At 38.1% G+C, this 25,311-nt stretch overlaps 1 protein-coding gene across 1 annotated transcript in view; it reads left to right on the top strand.

Moving 5' to 3' along the window:
• The window catches only part of LOC310635534 (uncharacterized protein), a 32,999-nt gene extending 13,576 nt beyond the window's left edge, over nucleotides 1-19,423 (top strand). The window contains exons 6-9 of the mRNA XM_083354574.1: nucleotides 73-187; nucleotides 5,489-5,608; nucleotides 15,309-15,539; nucleotides 18,908-19,423. Of these exons, the coding sequence (XP_083210700.1) occupies nucleotides 73-187; nucleotides 5,489-5,608; nucleotides 15,309-15,539; nucleotides 18,908-19,396 (955 nt within the window). The 3' untranslated portion in view covers nucleotides 19,397-19,423. The remainder of the gene's footprint in view (nucleotides 1-72; nucleotides 188-5,488; nucleotides 5,609-15,308; nucleotides 15,540-18,907) is intronic.
• The last annotated feature ends 5,888 nt before the right edge of the window (nucleotides 19,424-25,311 follow it).

Here is a 25,311-nt window from a genome sequence, read left to right as displayed (position 1 = left end):
TTATGCTATCTAACTATGAAAAATATTACACGAAAAGTATTAAGAGTTCTAATGCAATACAATGATTTATAGCTTTTTCCTTAGCACTGAAGGAACTGCATCAAAAGCAATCATTCCACATCCAGAACTTCTTCAAATAATTGAGATGTGCCAGACAATGAGGTACAAACTGCAGAGACATCAGCAGGTGAGTTTTGATAGCATGAGGAATCTATTTACATGAAGAATTCTTTTCAATTAAAGGAGCAGTGGCATCCACTAGATTGGTTAAAAAAAGTCAAGATGGTGGTTGAATTTGTGTGCTCAAAGTCCTAACCCTTTTCTTATACAAGTGCAACACATTGTATTGATGTAAAAAGAAGGCAGGTTTTCACCCATACAGTCAAGGCTGCCATTTGACTTTAGTCAGCTGATTCAAAGGTTACAAATAGGACAACGAGAAGAATACACTGAAAAGTTATATAATTTAACTGCAAATAATTATGTTGCTTTTTCAAAAGTTTTAAATTTTTCATATCGTGTAAGAATGCAGATTTTACTTATGCTGGGAGAAATTTCCTATTACTGTATTATATAACTTGATCATTTTTACCAATATGTTAAGATGGCACCAGTAAACATAATCATAGGCTTAATATAGACTGAGGCCAGGATTCCAAAAAACAAGCAACAAATCCAAGGGATCAGAATTGGATATTAATCTTGCCACAACATACAAGATAGTCAGGTTATGTGCAACAGTGCTCAAAATCCACCAGATGATGACTTTGGGCTTGTGCTTGAAAATCAACATTATAAATTAGACTTATGTGTACCTGGCTTGCCACATTAGGGCATTTTATAATCTAAATAGTCTCTCACATATAGTACCATATATAAAGAACTGTTTATGTTCCACTATATTCTTACAATGCTCTCATGCTGCAATCTTGTGTACTTATTGAGCCTTTGATGGTGAAAATGTGTAGCAAAGTTGACCACTGGGATTGTTGTAGAATCTGGTTCCCATGTTAACATCACCAACTAATATATTAGTAGACTTCATTTTCAACTCTATTTATATTGTTATAATGGAGAATATGAATAACTAATTAATATGACTTTTCATCAGTGCTGTAGTTGTGCTGATTCCTACACTAAAACTGTTCACTCAAAACTAATTTGCTGCTTGTTGAAAAATACATAGTTATATATAGTGTTCCTTATTCAAGTGTAAATGGCAGATTAAAGAAGAGGTTCAGGTGTAAGAATCAGATGTTCAGATTGCCTTGGTGCCATCCTCATTAGTAAGTCTTTATGCATTGGAAGCCATTGTTACAATAAAAGTTCTGGCATTCAACATTTTCATATTTTGTAACTATCTCTGTCTCCCCATGTATTCAAATACTTGCAGTTTTGCATTATTGTACTATTCTTAAAATAAATAAATTGCAATATTGTTGCTATGTTTTAAAATTCTAAACAATTGTACTACTATAAGAATGGGAAATCAGTGGGGGCCGTAGCTAGCTTGAATGGACGACCGCCGCTGACTTTCTGCCTCCTCCGGACCATCGCAGAGAATTGATTAAGAAATATAACACCCAATTAAGGACTATGAAAAATTAAGAGATTATGAAACATGAGTTACTTCCCTTGCTTTCCTCCTGAAGTTTGAATTGTATTTGATTCAGTTTTGGACATTCTCCCAGAGAAGCTTTGAATTTGGATGTTTGACTAAGAGACTTGAGAGGCTTTTGAAGGCTGATGGGGAGAGGAGGGGCCCTATGATTGAAGACTGATAGGAGAGAGAATTTGGAGAGAGTTCAAAGGAGTACAGCTGAAAAGATAATAGCTGATTTATAAGTGTACAGTGTGAAGGCCCATTACTCCCTCCTTTCAGTTGAGATCTAAACAACCTTAAGACAGAGCCTTGATAAGGTGTGTGTAGTAAGGATAGTTGCTGCCTTTGGATTGTTTTATTTCCATCATATTGCTTTCATGGAGATAAGCTGATAAGGACAAGACAACGGGAAGAAGTGACGTGTATGGACTATAGACTGTGTAAAAATTCTTAGAAGGTTAAGAGCTCTTTTTGGTGGTTGGATGTCAAAATGCAGCCAAAGTGCAGAAAGTGTTTGGCAAAGACCCAAAGCAGGCCTTAGACCTTCAGATTTACATCTGATTTGAGTGGGAAAAGCCTTAGAAATGTATGTGAGGAAAAAATTACTTGAGAAGTCACTGACTCGACCAGATAAACTTGATATTCTCTTACAAGACTTAAGAGAAATGAAGTATAAAAGAAATGAAGACAAATATAAAGGAGGATTTGAAGCAAATAAAAGATAAAATGGATAATATGGATGTAAGAATAACTGATCTGGCGAAACAAAGTCAGGATATGACACAAAATATTACAGAAGTGAAGACTCAGATGGGAGAACACGATAAGGTGTTAAAACAGACATGTCAAACACAAGGCCCAGGGGCCAGATCTGGCCTGCAAAGTGGTTTCATGAGGCCCGCGAAGCCAACCTGGAAACAGTGAGGGAACGGCCCCCACTGCCTTGGCCCTGGCCCAGAGACCCTCCTCCTGCCAGAGACCCTCAGATCTTTCCCACTCCTGCCCAGGCCCCCATAGGCACCCTTGATGCGAACGATGTAGAGCTGGCCATGCCCACCCAGGCCACAGGTACTCTAGCCACGCCCACCCAGTAGGCCACACCCACCCTGGCCACACCCACCTGGCCCCCTGAGGGCAACCACAATGCTGATGTGGCCCTCAATGAAGTTGAGTTTGACACCCCTCTGTTAAAAAGTCAGACAACTATGATGTATCAGGTGAAAAAAGGATTTGATTGAGATATGTGATCGTCAGCACCGATCAAATTTATGTATACATGGATATCTGGAGAAAAGTGAAGAAAATGAACTAAAATTTATTCAAGCAGTACTGGACTGGGCTACCTCGATCCTCCCAGATGTCCCCTTTACAAGATATGATATTGATACAATACATAGAGTCGGCCCAAACAGGTTGGGAAGAAAATTGCCAAGAGATATTGTGGTGCGACTCTGGTCATATGCAAAAAAAGAGCAATTGATGCGCAAATTGTGAAACATGTTGTCTATAATGTTTGGGGGGCATCAGATACAGGTTTTTCCAGATTTATGCAATGAGACTTTACAATGGAGGAAAGAGATGCATCAAGTTTGTCAAATATTGAAGAAAAATAACATTAACTACAGCTGGGGATATCCAGGTTTTTTGAGATTTTCTTACGGTGGAAGGTGTTACAGAGTTGAAACAAAGGAGGAGGCGATGGAGAAATTAAGGGAGCATGGAATCATCAATAAAGAAGATCTACAGAAGAAAGGGAAGCTGGATGAAGCAACAGGAGTTACAAGTTCGCTGTAGAGATACTATATACGTATTTGTAATTTTACAATATATGTTTTGGTGTAGAAATTAAGGGTAAAGATGGTCAAGGGAGGTAGAGTGGGCGACCAAAGTCCGTGCAGGGATGGTTCCTCTTCCCCCTCCCCCCGGAGGCCTGAAGCGGGGGAGAGGAGGAAGATCTCCTGAAGAAGGGAAGGGGGACAATATACCGTATTTTCCGGCGTATAAGACGACCCCCCAACTTTTGAGATGATTTTCATGGGTTAAAAAGTCGTCTTATACGCCGGAAAATACGGTATATGTATATGGGTGGGTAAGTGGTTATTTATGTTTTGGGATAATACGCTTACTTTGTAGTTTTACTTTTGTACGATTTATGTTAGAGCACATATGGAGACCAAAAGGAATATTTAATAGAAGGAATAGATGGGAAAATCATTGAAGGTAGCTACATAGAATGTACATGGCTTGGGGGGGGGAAATCAATTAATAAAGAGAAAATAGATACTGTATTTTTACAAGAAACACATCAAAAGAAAGAAGGGGTGAATGAACTTAGGTTATATTGGGCTGATGTATATGAAAAGGCATTTGGTACATCAAAAGCAAGGCGGGGGGGGGGGTAGCAATCATGGTAGCTAAAAGATGTGAATTTAAGATAAAAGCCATAAAAAGGGATGATATGGCTTCCCAGATTTCTTATAATTCAAGACTTGATTTATGGACAAGAGGTCACTTTAGCAAATTTGTATGCACCTAATACAAATCAAAGAGAGTTTTATAATAGGGTATATAAAGAAAAAGAAGAAATAAAAAAGGTTATGTGATAATGGCAGGTGGTTATAATATGGTTATGGATACAGGAATTGATTAATCCATCAAAAGCGGAAATAAAGTATAATAATATAGATATAAGAAAATTTATTAATAGAAATAGATTAAAAGATGTTTGGAGAGAATTACATGGCAATCAAAAGAGTTATACATATTTTTCTAATGGACATAAAAATTTTACAAGAATAGATTATATATTTGTAACATCGGAAATATTATCTAAAATAATGAAAGCAGAGATAAAAATAATTAAAATATCAGATCATGTAATGGTAACTATAGAAATGGAAATAGATTGTGATTATAAACAGGCAAGTAGATGGAGAATGGATTCAAGGATTTTTAAAAATAAAGAGATTTTAGAGAAAATGGAAAGAGAATTAAAAGACATATGGACTATAAATAATAGTAAAACTAATAAAAGTTGGATACAAATAAACAAATAAAAATAAATAAAGTGACTTTTTGCCCTTCCCAACAGCACAAAGCATGAATACCTCAGGCAAACTGAAAAGCATTTATTGAGTGTGTATGTGTGTGTGTTTGTGTCAAGTCTTTATATAAGATAAAAAGAACAAATGATACTAAATTCAGTATATGTGATGCATCAGAAAGTAGTCAACCAAACAATAAAACTTATTAATTAGACACGAGAATTAAACAATAGAAATAGTGATCCTAGATAATATCCTATATAGGGCAAATGTATGGGTTACATCATCTTTTCCAGTTGAGTTTGCATCTTTCTTAATATTTGCAAGTGTATCCAAGGACTTCCAGAATATGCTCCCCTATTATTTAGTTTCTGAGAAAGCCAGTTCTGCGCATAAAAGGGAAAAAAACAGTTTGGAGTAAAAGAAAAACATGATTTCCTGAACTAATTCTATTGTTATCTTTATTAAAAAGCTAATAATGAAGCTGAAAATTCTAGGGAACAATTTGGGTCTGCTTCAGATTGATTACTTTGAAATGAGAGTAATTAGAATTTAATAAGAAATTAGATAAGTAGAAGTGGTTAATTGGTAAACCTCTGTTAGAATAATTGGTTTTGGTATTTTGATTAAAGAAGCTAGATACAAATTTAACTTTCAATTTTTTTACATGAATGAAGTAAAGGATTTTGATAATTAAAAGAAGGAAACTTTCTTAGAGGCTATGCATATTTATAAAGTTAAATTTTAAATGTAATTTAATTCAGCCAGTTTAAACCATTGTAGTTTATTTATTTAATTTAGCATATATACTTGTTTTAAAATATCATATTGTGTGTTTCAGGTTTCTGATCTGTCAAAACTTGCATTGCCTTGGACACTTGGAGGGAATCTTATTGTCCAACCGATAACCCTTTTGGATGTTTGTTATGGAAAAATAGAGAATTTAAATCTTAGATACGTGGTAAGGCTTTAATAACATGAAAGTCATTATTTTTAGTTGCTTCCTAATTTTTGCATTGTGTAAATGTCATTTTATTCTTTTCAACCCAATGAAATGTTGGAAAGAAACAGTGTAAAAAGGCTCATCATTCTATCCATCTGTCTGTCTATCAACAGAATAACTCTGGAAATAACATGGATTTGGCAGAGCATTAGTTGACAAAAGAAAGACCAGGGTGGAAATAAGTTGGATTTGTCAGGAAGCTGTAATTTTTTTTTTTAGAATTTTACCAGTGCCACTTATCAAAGAAAAAGTTGAGTGACTGAATGAGTCTCTGTCTATCATCTATCATCTATCATCTATCTAATTTATATAGTTGCCCTTCTCACAAATGTATGATTCTGGGCAGCATAAAACAAATTTAAGCAATATCAGTGGAATGCTGCTAACTACTCCATTCACCCTTTGTCCTGGTCACTTGACCTAGAGTGGAGCATATGTGTTCACTGCCCCAACACACACAGATATGCAACACAAGGGTAGAGAAGCACCCACAAACACATAGATGCAATGTTTATGCAGCAAACTGATTAGATTTACTTACATATAAATAGAGAGAACCTGTTTGTATCTTTCCACATAAGAATTTCATGTGGGTATGCACAAGCACATGCATGCACACACAGATATGCACACACGCTTGGCCTTATTAGAACCTACGGTCATACAGAGACAACAACATATACATATACGCAAATGCAGGGGTCGGCAACCTGAAACAGTGAAAAAGCCACTCAGAACCGGTTCCCTCAAAAAACAAAGAAACTGGAGAGCCACAAAATGTGAGCACGCATGTGCACGCGCATGCACAGAACAGGGGGCTAGATTGAAGAGTGGAGCCTAAGTCGAGACATGCACCGGCCCTGCCCCCATCCAGCTCTGGTATGGATGGCTCTGCCGTCCTGGCTTCTCCTCCCCTTGGAAAAGACTGCTCCGAGGGAGCGGAGGAGGAGGCCGACGGGGAGAAGGAGCTGCTGCAGCAAATCTTCCGAGGCCGAGGCCGTTGCTCAGACTTGCCTATCTCAGCTTGCTGTGAGATTTGGGGGTTTTTGTGGGATTTTTGCATGCAGTTTACTTGGGGGGGGAGGGGGAGGAGGAGGAAGCGCGGAGCCGCCAATCAGAGCCCAGATTGTTTGCTTATTGAAAGAGAGAGAAAGAGAGAAAGAAATAAGGAGGGAGGGAGGGAGGGAAGGAAGGAAGACAAGCAGGAGGAATATGGGAAGGAAGAGGAAGGAAGATATAACCTTCAGCAAAGCAGCCTCTTTGCAAAAGAAACACATTCACACTTATGTGAGCAGACACATGCCCCCACAAGCAGCTTCCCCCCCTCAACCTCTCTTAAGCCAAAAAACCTCGTCCTGCCTTAATTGCAGGCAAAACCTGCCGAAAGCCCAACCAGCCCGTGCAGAAGTGCTGCCTGCTCTCCTTTCCAGGGCGCTCCAGCCCAGCTTCTTTCCTCCCTTTTAGCTGGACAACCTTTAAAAATGGCCTTTTCTATTTATTTATTTATTTGGGGGAGGTGGAATCTGCAAGCATGCCAACTGGGGCAGCGGGTTGAGCCGGAGAAGAGCAGGAGTGAAGAAAGCGGCCAGGCCTGGAGGACGCGCAACCTACTCACCAGCTGATCCAGGCTGAGCTCCTCGCGAGCAAGCCGGGTGACGCCGAGGCCGCTTTGGAAAGCAAAAGTAAGCAAACTCTTCCCCTCCCTCCCGATTTGATTTCATAATCCTGGCCACTTTTGCTTTTTTTAAAAAAAGAAAGAAAGAAAGAAAGATTTTTTTAAAAAAGGAGCGAGGGGAATAGGGCAGAGAAAGAGAGAACGAAAGGCAGATGAGGGCTTCTCCCTCTCCAAGGCAAGCTGCCCTCCTCTCCATCCTGCGCCCCCTCTCCCAAAGAGTTTGGCTGGCAGTTTGTCAATCGCCGCTCTTCCTCCTATGCCTCTTCCTCCTCCTCCTCCCCCTCCCCATTCCAGCTTGAGCACAGTTTGTGCCAGAAGAAGAAGAAACAGGGCGCTTCCCCACACCCGCTGTTTCTCTTCTCTTCCTTCTCCTATCACTTCTTTGGCACGTGTTTGCTGGGAGCCCACCCAGATTTGAACACCTTGGATTCTGACTCTTCTTCCCACAACGCCTTCCCCCATGCATCCCTTATTTCTCCCCCACCCTGATACCGGCACAACCCACCCCCTTTTTCCTGTCCTTCCCGTGAGTGTGTGGGGGCATGCCTAACTTGCAATGGGACCGGCATGGAAGGCGATGCTGTCACTGCCATCACTGCCACTGCAAAGAGGGTAGCAGCCCCAGCGCAGAAGCCAGAAGGGTGGCTGAGCGCCCCCCGTGCCCCTATTAAGTTCTCCTCTCCCGCCCTCCCTGAGCCCTGGAACGTTCCCCCTTCCCCACTATTCTGAGCACTGTTGCGAAGCTTCGGTGCAATTGCAAGGGGGGCAAGCGAGGGGACTGTGAGAGTGTCAGGGCGCAAACCCTGCACGGTGCCAGGCTTGGGTTGTTGTTTTTTGAATGTGGCATAAAATCAGGAATGGGGAGCTGGCTGGCTCCCCCTTTTGCCTGTTTCCCCCCCTTCTGCCTTCCCAGGAGGAAAACAGCAATTTGTCTTTCCAAACTGCAATGCCCACCTGACTTCTCTCCTGCTGGCGCCCTGCTCAAAGATCCCGATGCTGCTATTTTGGTCTTTTTGGGTAGCCCCTGGCCTGGCCAGGAAGGGAACTTCTAGGGATGGTGTCCTGGAAGGGGGGCTGAGAGTTTGGGCAGGCAGCAAGCTTGCGATCATGCTCAGAGAGAGACAGAGACAGAGAGAGGCACTTGCGTTTCCCTTCTCCCTCTCTCTTTCTGGGTTTTCTGAGGCAGAGGAAATGAAATGTGGGCTGCTCACCATCGCGTTTCGGGGGCAGGCACCACTGGGCTTAAGCGGCGAAGAGAAAGGGTGAGCCGAGGTGGATTCTGCTTTCATTGTTTAAGCTTGCCTGCTCGGCTTCTTTCCAGCCATCCAATTGTGCGGCTGTTCCCTCCTGCAAGCCTCGAGCTCACTGGCCCTCTCTTTTTCCTGCAATTCCCTTATCATCATAAAAAATAATGAAAGGCATGCGAGACGGCAGCAGCGTTTTTGGAGGAGGGGAGCCCGAGGAAGGCGCAACAGGTGGAAAAAGGGCCAGACGGCCCTGCTGCGAAAGAGTGGGGTGGAGAGGGAGTCAGGCGAGATGGCAGCAGTATTTGCGGAGGAGGGGAACCCGAGGAAGGTGCAGTAGGTGGAAAAAGGGCCCACTCACCTTTCCAGCAGTCCTCCAGTCTCTTCCTCCGCTGCCGCCATGTGCAGTCCGAAGACGAAAAGAGGTTTGTGGGCAGTCCCACAAACCAAAGAATTTCAACCAATCAATTCAAATTTCGCGAGGTGTTTTTTTTTGTGTGAGAAGTTTGAATTGATTGATTGAATTTTTTTAGTCCCACTTTTTTTGGCGGGTACTGCACATGGCGGAGGAGGACTGGGAGCCGCAGGAGCTGGCTGAAAGAGCCACATGCGGTTCCGGAGCCGCGGGTTGCCGACCCGTGCCCTAAGGAGAGTGAATACAGCAGACATTTTTTGTTACGTTTTAAAGAAATACAGTACATGCATACAAATGGCCACCAATGGTAAAGAGCCTGGAAAGAAGTCCAGAAGCCATGATTGCATGATTTCCTTACCCATTTATTATTTATTGTATATTCAAATATTTATGCCAATTAGTATTAATAATAAACATTTTTTTCTTTTTTACTTTTGAGTTGTAGATGACGAATCCTTGATGATTTGGGTTTTGTAAAAAAAAAATCATTAAAATTGAATAAAAAAGGGGTTTTTTTAACATCAAAGCATTCTAATATAATGACAAAATTATGTACCTGATATAATTACTTGGATTAGATCTCCCAAGAAATGACTTATGCAATCATTTTTTTCATAAGCAGTGATATAAACCGTATGTAATTAAAACAAAACGAAAAAGCACTTTCTTTGAAAGAGTCTGGGTTATGCACTGATGCCAACACATTTGTTCTGCATGTGGTGCCTGAATACTCTAGCACAAGGTCCCCAACCTTTTGGGCACCAGGGACCGGTTCCATGGAGAAAGGTTTTTCCGCGGACTGGAGAGTGCGTGGTTTTGTGTGCTGCCTGCATCTTACAGATGGGGCTTTGCTTGTTTGTGTGGCCTGGTTGTTGGCGTGCCGCTGCCCGGTACTGGTCCACGGCCTGGGGGTTGGGGACCCCTGCTCTAGCATATGCATGGTATTTTGGTAGGTATTTCGTTCATAGCTGTTTCTTTCACCTAGCTCTGAGTCCACAAGTATCATGAAGAATTAATTTGTGCTCTGGCTTAGTGTAGAAAAATGCTAATGCAGCTGAAGGTTTGATCTGAATTACAACTGTGTAGCAGTAGTTCAGGGATCAAATTTAAATGTACCATGAGCCCCCTTGCCAGGGATAGTCATTTGTGACTAAGACAAGCAATGATGCATTGCTTTCCAAACTCTCAGTTTTTGTTAATTATCCACAAAATGCCAGTTCTTGATTTTGGAGTGGTAAATGTGGAAAACAAAAGCAGTCCTTGATAGCTGACATGTAAAAGAAGAAAAGTGCATTTCAACCTCAGTAATGAATCGAAAGTGTCACTTTAAGAACCTGGACTGAAGCAAATTGGCAGTGACAGCTCCTGATTTCTACTGATCTCGCTTGAAAAACATTGAGAAAGGTGTCTCTGCCAGGAAGCTTCCTTGCTGAATTATTCATGAAACTAACTTCATCATATGGAGCACCTGCTGAGAAGAGCTTGGGTTGCATATTAACATATGTGTATCAAGCTTTCTTGTTAAACCCTACTTCCACAGTGCCATTTGCTGTGACAGTCATAATACTCCATGTTAGGGGCAATGACAAATAGAAGGCTTACATTGGTGAACATTTCACATTTTTAATTAGCTTTGGGAAAAGGTCACCTTGTGGAAATATGAAAAGAGTGACATTCATTCTTTTAGTACACCTTTGTAATTCTAACATTTTTTTGTTTTCATCCCAGAGTCTACTCTTAAAATTTATGGAACTTTCATACTAACTAAAATAATCTAAGTAAATAACGCATTTATTTAGCATCACAATCAATTTAAGTGAAATTTTCTATTAAAACATTGTATCTAAAACTATCGTATATTACTTTATCTCCCAGTTTTTAATTTTATTATTAGGATATATAGGTATAATTTATAGTTGTTTTTGTTGCTAACAAGTAATTAAGTGTGCCTTCCAATATATGGGGAATCATGTGTTTTTAAATATTCTGTGTAATTAAGTAGTGTGGGCTGTGTATCTGAAGTCTATTGTTCTTTTCCTTTACAAAGCAAAATCATTCATTTTTCACCGGTTGTACCACTTTTAGTATGTGGCAACATCCGAGTACTACCAGTCGCCTAGCAAGGTGTCAAAAATTTGATGACCAAAAAAAAAAAAAAGGAAAAAAGTGATGAAGTACAGGTACTCCTTGACTTACAACAGTTCGCTTAATGACTGTTCAAAGTTACAATGGCACTGAAAAAAGTGCCCCCCAAGCCACAGCCGAGCAAGACACCTGCCTGTCTACCCGGTGGCAATCTTCCTCCTGTCCAAGGTTTTCATTGTTGTGAGCATATCTGTTGAGGATTGGCAGTGGGGGTGGGGTGGGGGGGTGTCTGATTTTTATTTTCCCCCTCTGCTGGGTAGTTGCAGCAGGTTTCGGTCACTTCACATGACCCTGGGACACTGTGACCATCATAAATATGAATCAGTTGCCAAGCATCTGAATGTAAATCACAAGACCCTGGAGATGCTGCAACATTCCAGCTGATTGGTGCTTCTTCTGGGCTCAGCAGAAGCGCCAGGATCAGCGCCAAGCTCCAGCTGGAGGCTGGCACTGATCCTGGTATTTCCACTGAGCCCTGACAGCCCTGCAGCTCCAGCATCTCTCGCTCAGGCTTGTGCGGTGCTGCCACTGGTTCAGCTCATTCCCCTCCTCCACTACCACTTTTCTAGGATGGTCGCGTACCACCTGCCAGGTGCCAATGTACCACAGGTGGTACCTGTACCACTGGTTGAAAAGCCCTGAAATATGGTATATTTAAACCCCTATCTTCTTTCAAATGAAATAACTGATCAGCAAAGGACTATCTCTGATCACACCAGATGATCCTGATTGAACTGAATTGCACAGAATTAGTAATATTTATACTTTCTCAAATACATATTCTGTAAGTCTGGCTTTTTACATTAATTATGACATTCCTTGTTAAAATTACGGGCTATTAGAAAAAAGTGAACTGAAGCAACTAAATGAGCACATGCATGCAAAGACAGTCCATGGCAATATCTAAACAGTTTTTTGAGCCTTGCAAAAATGTGGTTGCTTTAATAATTTGGAAAGAGGTGTTTTGTATATGTACTCCTGCATGTTTTGATGTGGTGTTTTTGAAAGCAGTCAACAGTTATTTTAGCTGAGTTCCTGTTTTGCCGATTACTAATAAAAGTGCTTCCATTGATCACTAGGGAAAAGAGAGAATTTTCTTTTAAAAAATATCTATATATCATTTTTATACATGTTTATAAAGCACAATACATGTGTTTTAGGAAAGAGAACTTGTTTTTAAAGCTCAACGATTGCACTGCCTAATTATCAAATGTATCATCACTGTAGCCATTGTCTATCCACTGCACGATGAGGCCTCTTCCTCATGTTTCCAACCAGTATGGTTCTAAGCCAGGGTCCTCAACCTTGGCAACTTTAAGACTTGTGGACTTCAACTACCAGAATTCCTCAGCCAGCGTTGCTGGCTAAGGAATTCTGGGAATTGAAGTCCACAAGTCTTAAAGTTGTCAAAGTTGAGGACTCCTGTTCTAAGCTTTCCTTTGCCAATTGGACCTGCAATACTTGCTGATGTCGCCGATCCATGTTGTTTTAGGTCTCTTTTGTGAACGCTTTTTATCCAGTGGGACCCATTCTATGATTGTCTTGGTCCACCTGCCATCAGTTATTCTTCCTATGTGACCATTCTATTTCCATTTCAATTCTTTTACTCTCTTGATAATATTGTGTTGTTTCGTTTGTTCTCTTAATCCATGTGCAAATCTTTCTATCTTGTCTTGTAATGCCGAGTATGTATCTTTCCATGGCTTTTTGCACCTCTTAGCATTTGTATCGATTGTGAGGTTAGTGTCCATGTTTCACTGACATATGTTAGAGTAGGTAGCACACATTGATCAAAAACTTTTCTGGCATAGGGGAAGGTTGTTCTTGAAAATTATGCTTAGCTGGCTGAATGTCTGTCAACCACATTTAATACACTGTTCAATTTCCTTTATTGTATCAACTTCCATTGAGATCTGTTGGCCAAGGTTTATGTAATTGTCTACTGCGTCTAGTTCTTCTCCAGATATATTTTTTTAAACATAATCTGGCTCTTCTTCAGGTTTATTTTTATTTATTTATTAAATAAATATTTTAAGGCAAACATTTATTTTGTGTTAGCATCCAGTTCTCTGTGCTTGACATGACATATTAGCAAATATATATGCTGGCACCAGTTTGAGTATAAAAACTTGTTTAACTTCTATAATGAAGGCCATAGAGAAAATTAATTGGTTAATGTGAAATGTGTTAGTTCTTTGTTTGAAATGAAGTAGTGAGAACCTTTCAGCAATAAGGTATTGGACAAATAGAAGAGGCTCTTGATTGGGCAATCTTCTTCTGCTATAACAGGGGTCCCCAACCCCCGGTCTCTGGACCAGTAACGGGCCGCGGCATGCCAGCAACCGGTCCGCACAAACAAGCAAAGCCCCATCTGCAGGATGCAGGCAGCACACAAAACCACGCACCCTCCGGTCCGCAGAAAAACCTCTCTTCATGTAACCAGTCCCTGGTGCCCAAAAGGTTGGGGACCTCTGTGCTATAAGATGAAGTATGATCCTGTTTGTTGTCCATTGTTTTTCATCTTCTGTTTGCTCAGACCAGAAACCCCAATAATAAAATGAAATATTTGGAAATTATTTGGAATGATTCTCTTAAGCATCAGGCCAAGGGAATAATTAAAATAGAATGCCAAAAATGAATGTTTCTGTCATTACAAAAATACATTTCAGAGGGCATTTTAATATTTATCCAATATTTATATACTATCTATCCAATATCTGCAAAATACCAATATTTTGAAACTGATAAAGACTTTCCATTAGAAGAGGAAGTTATATTTGCTTATTTCATATTTGCCTTGCAGGTCATTGTACTTTATTACTTTCATGAAAGGCTGCCGAGCCATTTAGAACTAAATGAAAATAGCTTTTGGATTAGAGGACAGAAGAAGAAATAGACAAAAATAGCCTTCTCTCCATTTATGCCAGTGGGAATAGCCTTTCTCCAGACATAGTCTTTATTGCTATTTCCTGTTTTCTGCACAAAGAAATATATACTTAGTTATCTTTAACTAAAGCTCCAGAATAACATTGTTTGGACTGGATCTGATTTAGTTTGCCTTCCCTATTATATATAGTCTTTTGAACATTAGAATCGATCAGTTGCCTCATTTTTAAATATGCATGAATGGAGTATGTGTTTGTGTGTGTGCAATTAGCGTGTATCTTCTATTGTCCTTTCTGTATATGCCTATATAGAATATGCGTATTGACGATGTAGTTTTCTCTACTTTCAAATACACCTGTTTCCATTGGTAGTTTTCTATACGCAATAAGCAATATCAATTGCAAGTAGCATAATTACAGCTAATAGTGGGGAACATCAGTGATTAAAATGAAATCTTCAATATGGTTCATAAAAAAAAGCTCATTGACATTATGGTGTTCAAGCAAGAAAAATATCCGTGGGCAGCACTTTTTTCTCCTTGGGTTATTATTTTATATAGATATTTGTTGTCTGATATATCTTCAGAATGGATGCCAGTCCATTTTTTTGTTTTTTGTTTGAGCAGCACTTTCCTTACATTTCTGTGCCTTTGTCTCTAAGTTGGATAAAATTCTAATCTCTTTATGCTGATTACTTCAAATGAGCTCTTAGAATGTCTTTTTCATTTTCGCTTGATGAAAACATGCTGTGCAGTACGTTGCAAGTAACAACTGGCTAAAAGCTTAAAAAGAAAAAGAACATAAGATTCTGTGGTAGGTAAAAGATAAACATTCTCATGTTTATACTTTCCTAATACTCTGTTTAGAAGTTTGCAATTTTTAATCTCTCCCTCCCTTTTACTACCCTTGCTCTAAGCTGTTCTTTTGGAAAAACAATCAGTCCTGTTTGGAGGGTGGCTTTGATCTCTGTTTTCTTATTTATTTTAAGAAGCTAGAAGTCTGGCAATTTGTTGTGTTTTTGACTTTGTCAGATCATGCCCCCTCAACACATGTTCTCAGCAGATGGCTTGGAAAGGGGGGGAAAAAGGCACAGCAAAATGCCTGAAGTTTCACGTTTCACCAAGTTCCCAAGATACATTTTTTTATATAAATGTCAGTGTGCTTGCTATTGTGCTTGCAGGTGCTCAGTGAGGCAAGTGGCCTTTCACTCAGCAGAATTAATTTGTTTTTATTTCCTCAGATGTTTATCACATTTGTCTTAACTTCTTTGTTTGGTTTTGTTTTGTTTTCATAGAGTGCTCTTGAAGGAAAACTGAGCAAGCTGTGGAGACACCTGCTTGCCATGAGGCAAAATTTGAGTTTTTTGCTTGCCCCAGGACAAGCGTCCTCTGAAGTAGCTCTTCAGAGTCTACCAAATGTTGTTTATGCTCGGCTGATAAATCAAGTAGTTCAGTGTCATCAGTCTGTGGAGGAATGTTGCAGTGATTTGCTCACTTTGACACTTCTGATACCTTCAGCTCCTTGGGTGAGTGTAAGATATGGTATATTGAAAAGTGGCACTTTTTAAGTACTACTCCCAATACTGCGGGAATAATCAAAAGTCTTTTGGAATCAGGTTTTAGTCTTATTATATTCTCCAATGTTATTTGACCTGAGACAAAAGGTGTCATTTTTCTCAGAGACAGAGAGAAAATGTAACATAAATTACTTACTTGTGTTATCATTAGCTAAAATGCTATTTGTCATAGGTACTTAGTATGATTTAGTAATCATGGTTTGGTAATGTTGGTGTAACATGACATCATTGCAAATTATGATGCATGCAATGTCATTTGCCCCCCTTGGGCCCCCTTGCCCCCCTTCATAGTCTTTTTCGTTTTCCTTTCCTTCAAATGTAGCATTCCATACCAAATTTCTTTTTAAGCATGAACTAGAATTTCAGAGTTTGCTACTCAGGCTCCTCTCTTATCTTATGAGCAATCTAGAAGTAATGGCACAATATTTTCTTTCCATATTGGAGCTGCTCTGAAAGATTGGGCAGCACTGGAGCATGCAGGACCTCTGGTGTAACTTCTGTAGTTATTCCATTCTTGCAGGGAGGAATGGTGTTAGATTTTGACTCCATGAAATGGAGGATTAGATATCAAGGACAAAAGTGTTCTTTAAAAGAACTTTAAAAATGAGCTCACCTTTTAGAGATGTAATCCTTTCTAAGGACTTTGAAAGTGGAAAGATAATTAGATAATACTTTGAAAAAACCATTACACCTGAAATACTTTGGACAACTGCATAAGTAATACATTGAAAAGGCACTTTGAAAATGATTTCTTCCCTTTTTTTCATTTGAGAACAATGTGCCTGCTCTTTTCATCTTTTTATACCAAAACATATATCGGTATTCATTTATTTCACTTTGTGCCACTGAAGTATCATCTGCCTCAGTAATTTGTCTAGATCTTGTTCTGTGGTCTTTGTTTTGAAATCTGAGGACACAGATTTTATGTCCTCAATAAATACTTTTTAACTGAATGTGTATCAGTATCTTCAGAGTTTTAGTTCATTGGAAGCTTGATGGAATAGAAATAAGCATTATTTTCTGAGTAATGGCATGCTATAAAACATAATCTTTTCTAATGTTATTAAACAGCATTTTAAAGAAAATGAATTAATTTGAATTAATAAAACCCCATTTTTAGAAACAGATTATCTAACACAGGGGTGTCAAACTGCTGGCCCACGGGCCAGACACATCACAACGAAACCGCATCCACGCCATTGCCAGCAATGGGTGAACAGCTCCGATACATCGCACGACGTCACATGACGCTGCGAGTTTGACATGCCTGCATAGTGCAGCGCTTTGCAAGTGTTGACATTTTTAGACAGCAGTGCACTTTTAAACTGTTAAAGCAGATGTTCGACATCTGCTCCTCTAGAAAAAAAATGGACTACTAGTAAAAAGAGTAAGTTGAGGTTTTCTGCAAGATGCAATTTTAGTGTTTTATCTTAATGTACAAACAATATAAATAAATATCTCAGTGCAGGCAGTAGAGTCTTCCAAAAAAAGATTAGGAAACTTTTAAAATGTTGTGGCAAGTTTCCTTTAGATTCTTATGGCATTGAGATAAATTAGTGTGTCATGAAATGAGTGGTTTTTTTCAAGACAGTAGAATTTATATGCAGATTAAAATCTTCAATTAGTTATAGAAAACGTAGATGTATCTCAAATGAATTGCATTCAGGAAAACTATGGTAACTTACTTTGAAATAATCCTAATTATTTTTATTTATCCTTTGAGTTTTTAGTAAGTTCATTGAAAATTTTATAGTTAAACTTTAATTGAAAAATGCTACTAAAGTAGAATTAAAATGGCTCTCTTTCTTATTTCATATCTTTTTATTAGTTAATTAGGAATCCAAGCCAACTGTTGTTAATTTGGGGATTCAGCTCTATTGCATATAAAGAGGTTTAATTCTCAAATAATATTAGTTAAGATTGTATTGCACTATTTTCTTTAAGAAAAATAAAATAACATTTTGTTATAAAAATAATTACAGGTATAAACAGTTACAAGAATTGTAATATTGAAAAGCTTATGATATTTCAAAAGCCCCAGAATTGTTATGTCTAATTAACTCTCATCACATTCCTCTTCCTTTTCGAGTATCATCTAATTCTAAGAGTAAAGCATAGAAAGAGAAAGGCTGAATCTCCCTAAGTTGTCAAAGCAAGAACATGCAATGTTAGCAGCATTGACAAGAATCAGATTTTGGGGAATGATTAAGTAAGAGCCTTGGTGGAGCAGTGGGCTAATGCCTCCTTAAGTAACACCAGCTGCCTGCAATTAGTGCAGATTCGAGTCCCACCAGGCTCAAGGTTGACTCAGCCTTCCATCCTTCCGAGGTAGGTAAAATGAGGACCCAGATTGTTGGGGGCAATTAAGCTGACTTTGTAAAAATGCCGCTTGGGGTGTGTGTGAAAGCCCTAATAAGCAGGCATATACATAGAATGAAGGCTACTGCTAAGCTTGTAAGCCGCCCTGAGTCTTCGGAGAAGGGCGGGATATAAATGGAATAAAAAAAAAAGTAAAAAATCTTTCTTACAAACAATAATGCCAAAGCTGAGATAAAGAGATTGTTCATTGATTGCTTTTCAGTCCTAAATAGTACCCACACAAATTTGTAAGTAAATTTGTTTTATTGCTAAAGATAGCAATAGCAGTAAGACTTCTATACTGCCCCAAAGTGCTTTACATCATTCTCTTGGTGGTTTACAATAAAGCACACTGCCAGCAATCTGAGTTTTAATTTTACTGACCTTGGAAAGCATCACATCGCCATGACTCCTAATTCTTTTTTCTGTTCTGAAAGTTACTGCTGCTCATGATTTATATCTTCTATACAATAAATGAGAAAGGAGGAACACGATGTGTAGCATGAGAAAAAAAAAACTAATAACATATCTTTCAATAAGATAATGTCATGCAAATCCTTCCCCCAAATAGTCTGAGAAATCACTAAATGAATACAATCTATTTGTATGAATAGGAAAGGTTGATTCTTTCCATTCTCTTCCCTTAAGGCAGTTTACCAGTACATGGACCAGTACATGGACCAACACCCATTATACTCCAGTTATTGTAGAAGGTGCTCAGGTTGAGGAATGCTGCTGTTGTGCTTAGTGTTATCAAATATCCCTCCTGCCCTTCGGAAGATTTTGCCCCCTGGAGTGAGGTTGGCTCCAACCCTCCTGCCTTCCATAGAAGCTTAAAGACCTGGTTCTGCCAGTTGGCTTGGGACTCCAAGAGAGGGGCTTCACACTGGGGATGGTTGATACATTCATCCCACCTCCTCCTCCATGCTCATCCTATTCCTTCCCTCTCCATCTTTTAGATAGTGGACCAGAGGAATGCTGTGGATATAATTTACTTGGACTTCAGTAAGGCATTTGATAAAGTAAACCACAACCTACTACTTGGTAAGATAGAAAAATGTGGGTTAGACAGCATCACCACCAGATGGATTCATAGTTGGCTGATCTGCCGTACTCAGCATGTGATCCTCAATGGAACTGCATCTACATGGAGGGAAGTGTGTAGTGGGGTACCCCAGGGCTTTGTTCTGAGCCCAGTGCTCTTCAACATCTTCATCAATGATTTGGATGAGGGGATAAATGGGAAACTCATGAAATTTGCAGACGACACCAAGCTGGCAGGAATAGCCAACACTCCAGAAGATAGGCTTAAGATACAGAAGGATCTTGACAGACGTGAACATTGGGTGCTATCTAACAAAATGAAATTCAGTGGTGAAAAAAGTAAGGTTCTACATTTTCTGACAGAACAATTAATCAGTGGAACAACCTGCTTCCAGAAGCTGTGAATGCTCCAACACTGGAAGTTTTTAAGAAGAGACTGGACAGCCATTTGTCTGAAATAGTACAGGGTTTTCTGCCTGAGCAGGGAGTTGGACTAGAAGACCTCCAAGGTCCCTTCCAACATTATTATTATAAAACTTTTATTCATTAAACATGAAACTCATATGGTAGATTATGATTGTTTGTATTTTTATACCCTGTATTTAGCTCTGGGAAGTCGGGGAGGGGGGAGGGGGTGGGGAGGGAAAGGAAGAGTTTGGGAGGTTTGCGGAGAGGGGAGGGGGTTGGGAGGGGTTTTGTCTTTTAAAAAATGTACTGTAAAACTTTTCAATAAAAAAAACATGAAACTCAGTCAACTGAACACTCAAATTGACTGACACGGGTTGCTGCCAGCATCCTAGGTATCAATCAGGTATCTCCTTAAAATATAAGATGTTCTGAGTAGCACAGTTTTTTGTAGCTTTGCTGGAGTTATTGAAGGAAGCTGCAATTTCTTGATGCATTTTGCAAACTTTTTGGACATAGTTCCAGTGCCCCAATGACAATGGGTATCACTGTTACACGTTTCATCCATAATCGCGCAGTTTTGATGGCCAGGTCGCGGTATTTTGTAATTTTTTCCAGTTCTTTTTTTCCGACTCTGGCATCTGCTGGTACAGCGATATCTATTATTATTATTATTATTATTATTATTATTATTATTATTATTATTATTATTATTATCATCATCATCATCATCATCATCATCATCATCATCATCAATTTATTTTTATAATTTATTTGTATTGTGAATGGGTTTTGTATAGTTTTACCTTTTAACATTGTAAACCATCCCGAATTACCCTCTGGTAAGATGGGAAAAAGGAAAATGACGCAACTTTGTCATTAGTTTTTCAGGAATAAACATTTGTTGTAGTAGAATTTGTATATACATTGTTGTGCTGCAATATATTATAAACTTTTATTTTAGTACGGTATTGTTTTTTATCAATACTAAATATACTAGTTTATTTTACAAAGTCCTTGTTGAGCCAGGATTTTGAAACCAGTTTTGCTTGAGTTAGCTGATTTGGCAAAAATGTATTAATTAATGATTAAAATAGATGTAGACCTAATTATCTCTAATTTGACTTTTGAATGTAACAACAATCCTATTTGAGCACACAAGCACCTATATTCTCTAAAGGGTTGTGGACAGTTATTTATGGAGTTAGTACGCAAGGACATTTAGTGCCTTAGGTTAGTGAGAGATTGGTAAGTGGATAACTGTGATGAATTATTTAAGAGTCTTTTTATGTTTTCTTCCCGTGGATATGGGAAGAAAAAAGCCTTGATGAAGTCTCATGAATAAACCTACATTCTCTAGAGTATCAGAATCAAAGGCAAAGGGATCATGAATTGACATTTGATGCTTTCTGGTCCTGAGTTGATGTAGCAATATAACAAGATTCATTGGATTTTCCATTAAATGTACCATTTTAGCTAAATTATATCGTAAAATGACTTGATTCGAATCTACTCAGATACACAATCAAGCACGTATTTATAAAACAGTTGGTTACATTGCCGGGGTATTATATGTATCAGATGTTAAATTTTGTTTCTTATGTACAAATTTCTTACATGCAAATCAAAGAACAATCAGAAATATAATCTGCATGTAAGGAACAGTTTGCAATACTGTCAATTCTTTTGGAACAGAAAAATAGGACCCCGAATTCTTTCATCTTGTGTTGTACAGACCAAGCCATTTCTCTTTAGTGTTCTTTCCGGTATGCTTTGGATGCTTTAATCTTTTTTTCATTACTCCTAGGGTTAATTATAAGATTGGTTGGAAATTCTTCTGTGGCTGGGAATTAGATCATGTATTTTGTGATAGGAATATAGTGTCTAGCCAAAACCACAGGAGTATTTGTAGTACAGTCTCAGCAGAGCCACTAGACCTGCCATTTAGAAGTGATAGAATTTCATAAATATTTAGAAAGTGTGTATAAATGTCACCATCCTCTTTAAATATCTCTGAAACATAATAATAGTTATGAAGACTTAGCTTAAGGTTCAGGAACTCTGACTATTCTAGATTTTAATTTAATTCATTTTTGTTTCTAAAAGGATTCTGAAAATAATTGAAATAGGGTTTTCAAGGGTATTTCAAACTTAAAAGAGTAAGTTATTTTGGGATTCAATTCAGGAAAGACTATATGTAATATAAACATCATTGTAGAAAGAAAACAGCTGTATTCAGTGGGCATTTTGCATTAGCAGAAAATATTTTTATTCACTGGGTTTTGCAGTCATCTGTATTCACACATGTCTCCTATTTCATTATTTTCCCTTGCCCACCAAAAAGGATGGTGACTTCACGGAACTAAACAAGACATTGTGTAGAGAACTACTGTAGATGAAAGAATAATTGTACACCAGTACTTTCAATCAAGGCAAAGCCACGCTTGTTACTAAGACAGAGATTTTTAACATGTTGTCAGTGAATGCTCTTAGGAACTGCAATCTCAATACAGTGAATGGAAATTGAGTGTGGCATTAAATATCAATAGATCCCTTCAGCTGCAATTTTGCTTCCTATAATAGAGAGAATTGTTTTTTGAGAGCCAGAAAGTAATATTTTATAATATTTTATATGCAACCTTTAAAACAGTATTTCAGTTTCAAGAGTATTCTGATTGACCTGAGCTTGTCAATCAGAAGGTCGGCAGTTTGGCTGGTCGAATCCCGAGTGCCGCATAACAGAGTGAGCGCCTGTTACTTGTCCCAGCTTCTGCCAACCTAGCAGTTCGAAAGCATGTAAAAATGCAAGTAGAAAAATAGGGACCACTACGGTGGGAAGGTAACAGTGTTCTGTGCGCCTTTGGCGTCTAGTCATGCTGGCAACATGACCACGGAAATGTCCTCAGACAAGCGCTGGCTCTTCGGCTTTGAAACAGAGATGAGCACCGGCCCCTAGAGTTGGAAACGACTAGCACGCATGTGCGGGGGAACCTTTACCATTACCTTTACCTTAAAGTTATTGGTTCTGATGTGAATGTGTTCTAAGCAGCCCAGTAAGATAGATGACTAATAAATTTTATTATTATTATTAAATAATAATAATAATAATAATAATAATAATAATAATAATAATAATAATAACTATAATAATTTTCTTTTGTTACTAACAATTTTATTTTGGTCTCAATAAAATGCCTATTTTATCCAAATATACTAAATTATAAGCCAATTATATTATTATAGTTGTTGTTATTATTATTATTATTAATAATGATAATAACAACAACAACAACTATAATAATTTTCTTTTGTTACTAACAATTTTATTTTGGTCTCAATAAAATGCCTATTTTATCCAAATATACTAAATTATAAGCCAATTATCATGTTGAAACTTTTAAACAGGTTAAATAAAGTAGGTAATCAACTATTACAGGCAATAAGCACCAACATTAAAAGGAATCCAACATAAACAAGATTGAAATTAAGGTTTTCCTTAATACATGAATATAAATCTGGCCAATTCCTGAATGTTTAAAAAAATGGATGAATCTTAAATTCATTGATTGACACTTAAGTTTGCATAAATCTAATTGAAGTTTGTGCATTTATTCATTAATTAGGCATGTTCACCAAAAACAGGATTCATGATTCTGGTAAAATTGAAATTTGACTAATTGCATGGAACATTTTATGATATAAAAATTGTCATAAAGCATTTTATGACATAATACAAAACAACATAAAACATCTAACATCATAAAGCTTAAAAAATAAAATATTTCCAATGGTCAACTCCTAATGTTTGACTGTGTTGTATGGTTCAATGTGAGCTACCTTTAAGGCAGATAATTTCTGAATACCTCCCTGATGTTTTAAGAACATTTATTTGTCTGTTTGTATCCTGCCTTTATTATTTTTACAGATAATTCAAGGCAGCAAACATATCAAACACACCTTCCTTCTCCAATTTTCTTGGTTGTTGTTCAACAACAGCCCTGTGAGGTGGGTTGGACAAGAGATTGCCTGACCGAAAAGCACCCAGCTGGCTTTCATGGCTAAGTTGGGAACTTAGTCGTGAACGCACGGTCTCCTACTTTCTAGCCTGTTACCTTAACCTCTAGACCAGGGGTGTCAAACTCGCAATGTCACGTGACGTGTCGTGATGTATTGCAACTTTTTTTCCATTGCCGGCAATGGGGTGGGCACAGTTTCGGCATGACGCATCTGGCCCATGGGACGGCAGTTTGACACCCCTGCTCTAGACCAAACTGACTCTTTTCAAGTATATTAGAAGCAGTGCCATTGTTGAAGGCATTGAGGAATATGATAAGGAAATATCTCTGCAATCGTGACCCAGCAATCATGGGTTCTCTATATAGTTTACTCTTTTATTTGATACATTCAGTAATTACTGCAAAATATAATCAGATGAGTGTTTTAGTCAATTTTATTTCCTTAGTTTGCTTTGAAGGCCAAATTGAATAAAATTGCCTAGATAAGTAAAATTAGAAGAACAAAAGAAAGGGCATTTAATCTGTTTTTGCTTTATATTATTAGATGCCACGAATGATATTGTTTATTTTTTCTTTGAATCTATTTATTTACATCTTATTTTCAGTTGTATTGTAAAAGGTGTAGAGATAGCAAAAATATGCAAAAGCTGTTAGATAAGAGATAATTTTAACCCTGAGAAACAACTCTTGCTGCAAATGTTAAATTGAAAAGAAACTAAAATAAAGTAAACAATAAAACACTATAGAAAGCAACTATATTGAGTTATAGGAAAAGTTAATTAGGCTATTGAATGAGGTCGTCTGTTCAGGGCCCTTTTAGGTTGGATTTAATTGAAGTTCCCTCCCCCTGGTGACTCTCATGGAACTGGGATCAACTACAATTCAAAGATCATTTCCACATCTTCCATCCTATTTTATCATTTCTTTTCTTTTTACAAAAAGAAGAAGTTTGTTATTTTCAGGCAACTACTCTTATGTATACATTATCTTGATTTTTTGTTTTTCTCCTGTAGATACTTAACCATCATCAATGGCTTTTATATCATCTCTAATTTGATAAGTATCTAAGTCATTGATAAAAATATAGAAAATTACCAGGACCAAAACCTGTGACATTCCTTTTCAGTAACCCACTCCACTTTAGTGAGAAACTATTAATCAGCGTTCTTTAAATACTTTTTAAACTACTATGGACCCACCTAATAACATGTGCTACCCCAGTTCATATTTAGCTGACCTACTACTCAGAATAATAAAGGGCTTTGCCAAAACAAAATATATTATATGCACAGCATTCCTATGATCTACTGAGGTACCTATCCTAACTGAAATTAGATTAGCGTAAAATTACACAAATCCTTTTAGAGTTTTAGCAAACATTGCATTTTTCAAGTTGTTTGAAGATTAGTTCTTTGTTGTTTCTGAATTCTTCTTCTTCTTCCCCCACCTTTTCGAAAACAGGGATATTTGCCTTCCTCTAGACATCTGGTAGTAAATCATTTACCAAGAGTACTCAGAAATAATGAAGAGAAGGGAGGAAGTTTCTTCAGTACCCTAGGTTGTAATTCATTTTGGTTCTGAAATTTGTAATTACTGAAAGTCAGTAGGTGTTTTCTAATAGTGTCTCTTTCAAGTTCAAGCTGACATCCTTTTTTCAGCCAGTAGCATCTGCAGGAACTTGCCAGTTTCATCAGAATGATGAAAGCAAAGCCACACTGCAAGGTCAGCTTGGGTGAATGTGCAAGGTCACTACACATATAGAGAAGGAGTGGGACCTGCATGGCGATGCTGTGTTATCATCGTGATTCCCTCCTCCCAACTTACCCAAATACGGCTGTGTGCAATTTACTTTTCACAATTGCCCAGGTCAATGCATTCACGCTTGCTAAGAGTTGAAT

The sequence above is a fragment of the Vipera ursinii genome (assembly GCF_947247035.1).
Source record: "Vipera ursinii genome assembly, chromosome: 2".
NCBI classification, from domain to species: Eukaryota; Metazoa; Chordata; class Lepidosauria; order Squamata; family Viperidae; genus Vipera; species Vipera ursinii.
This window is presented reverse-complemented; position numbering and strand designations above follow the sequence as displayed.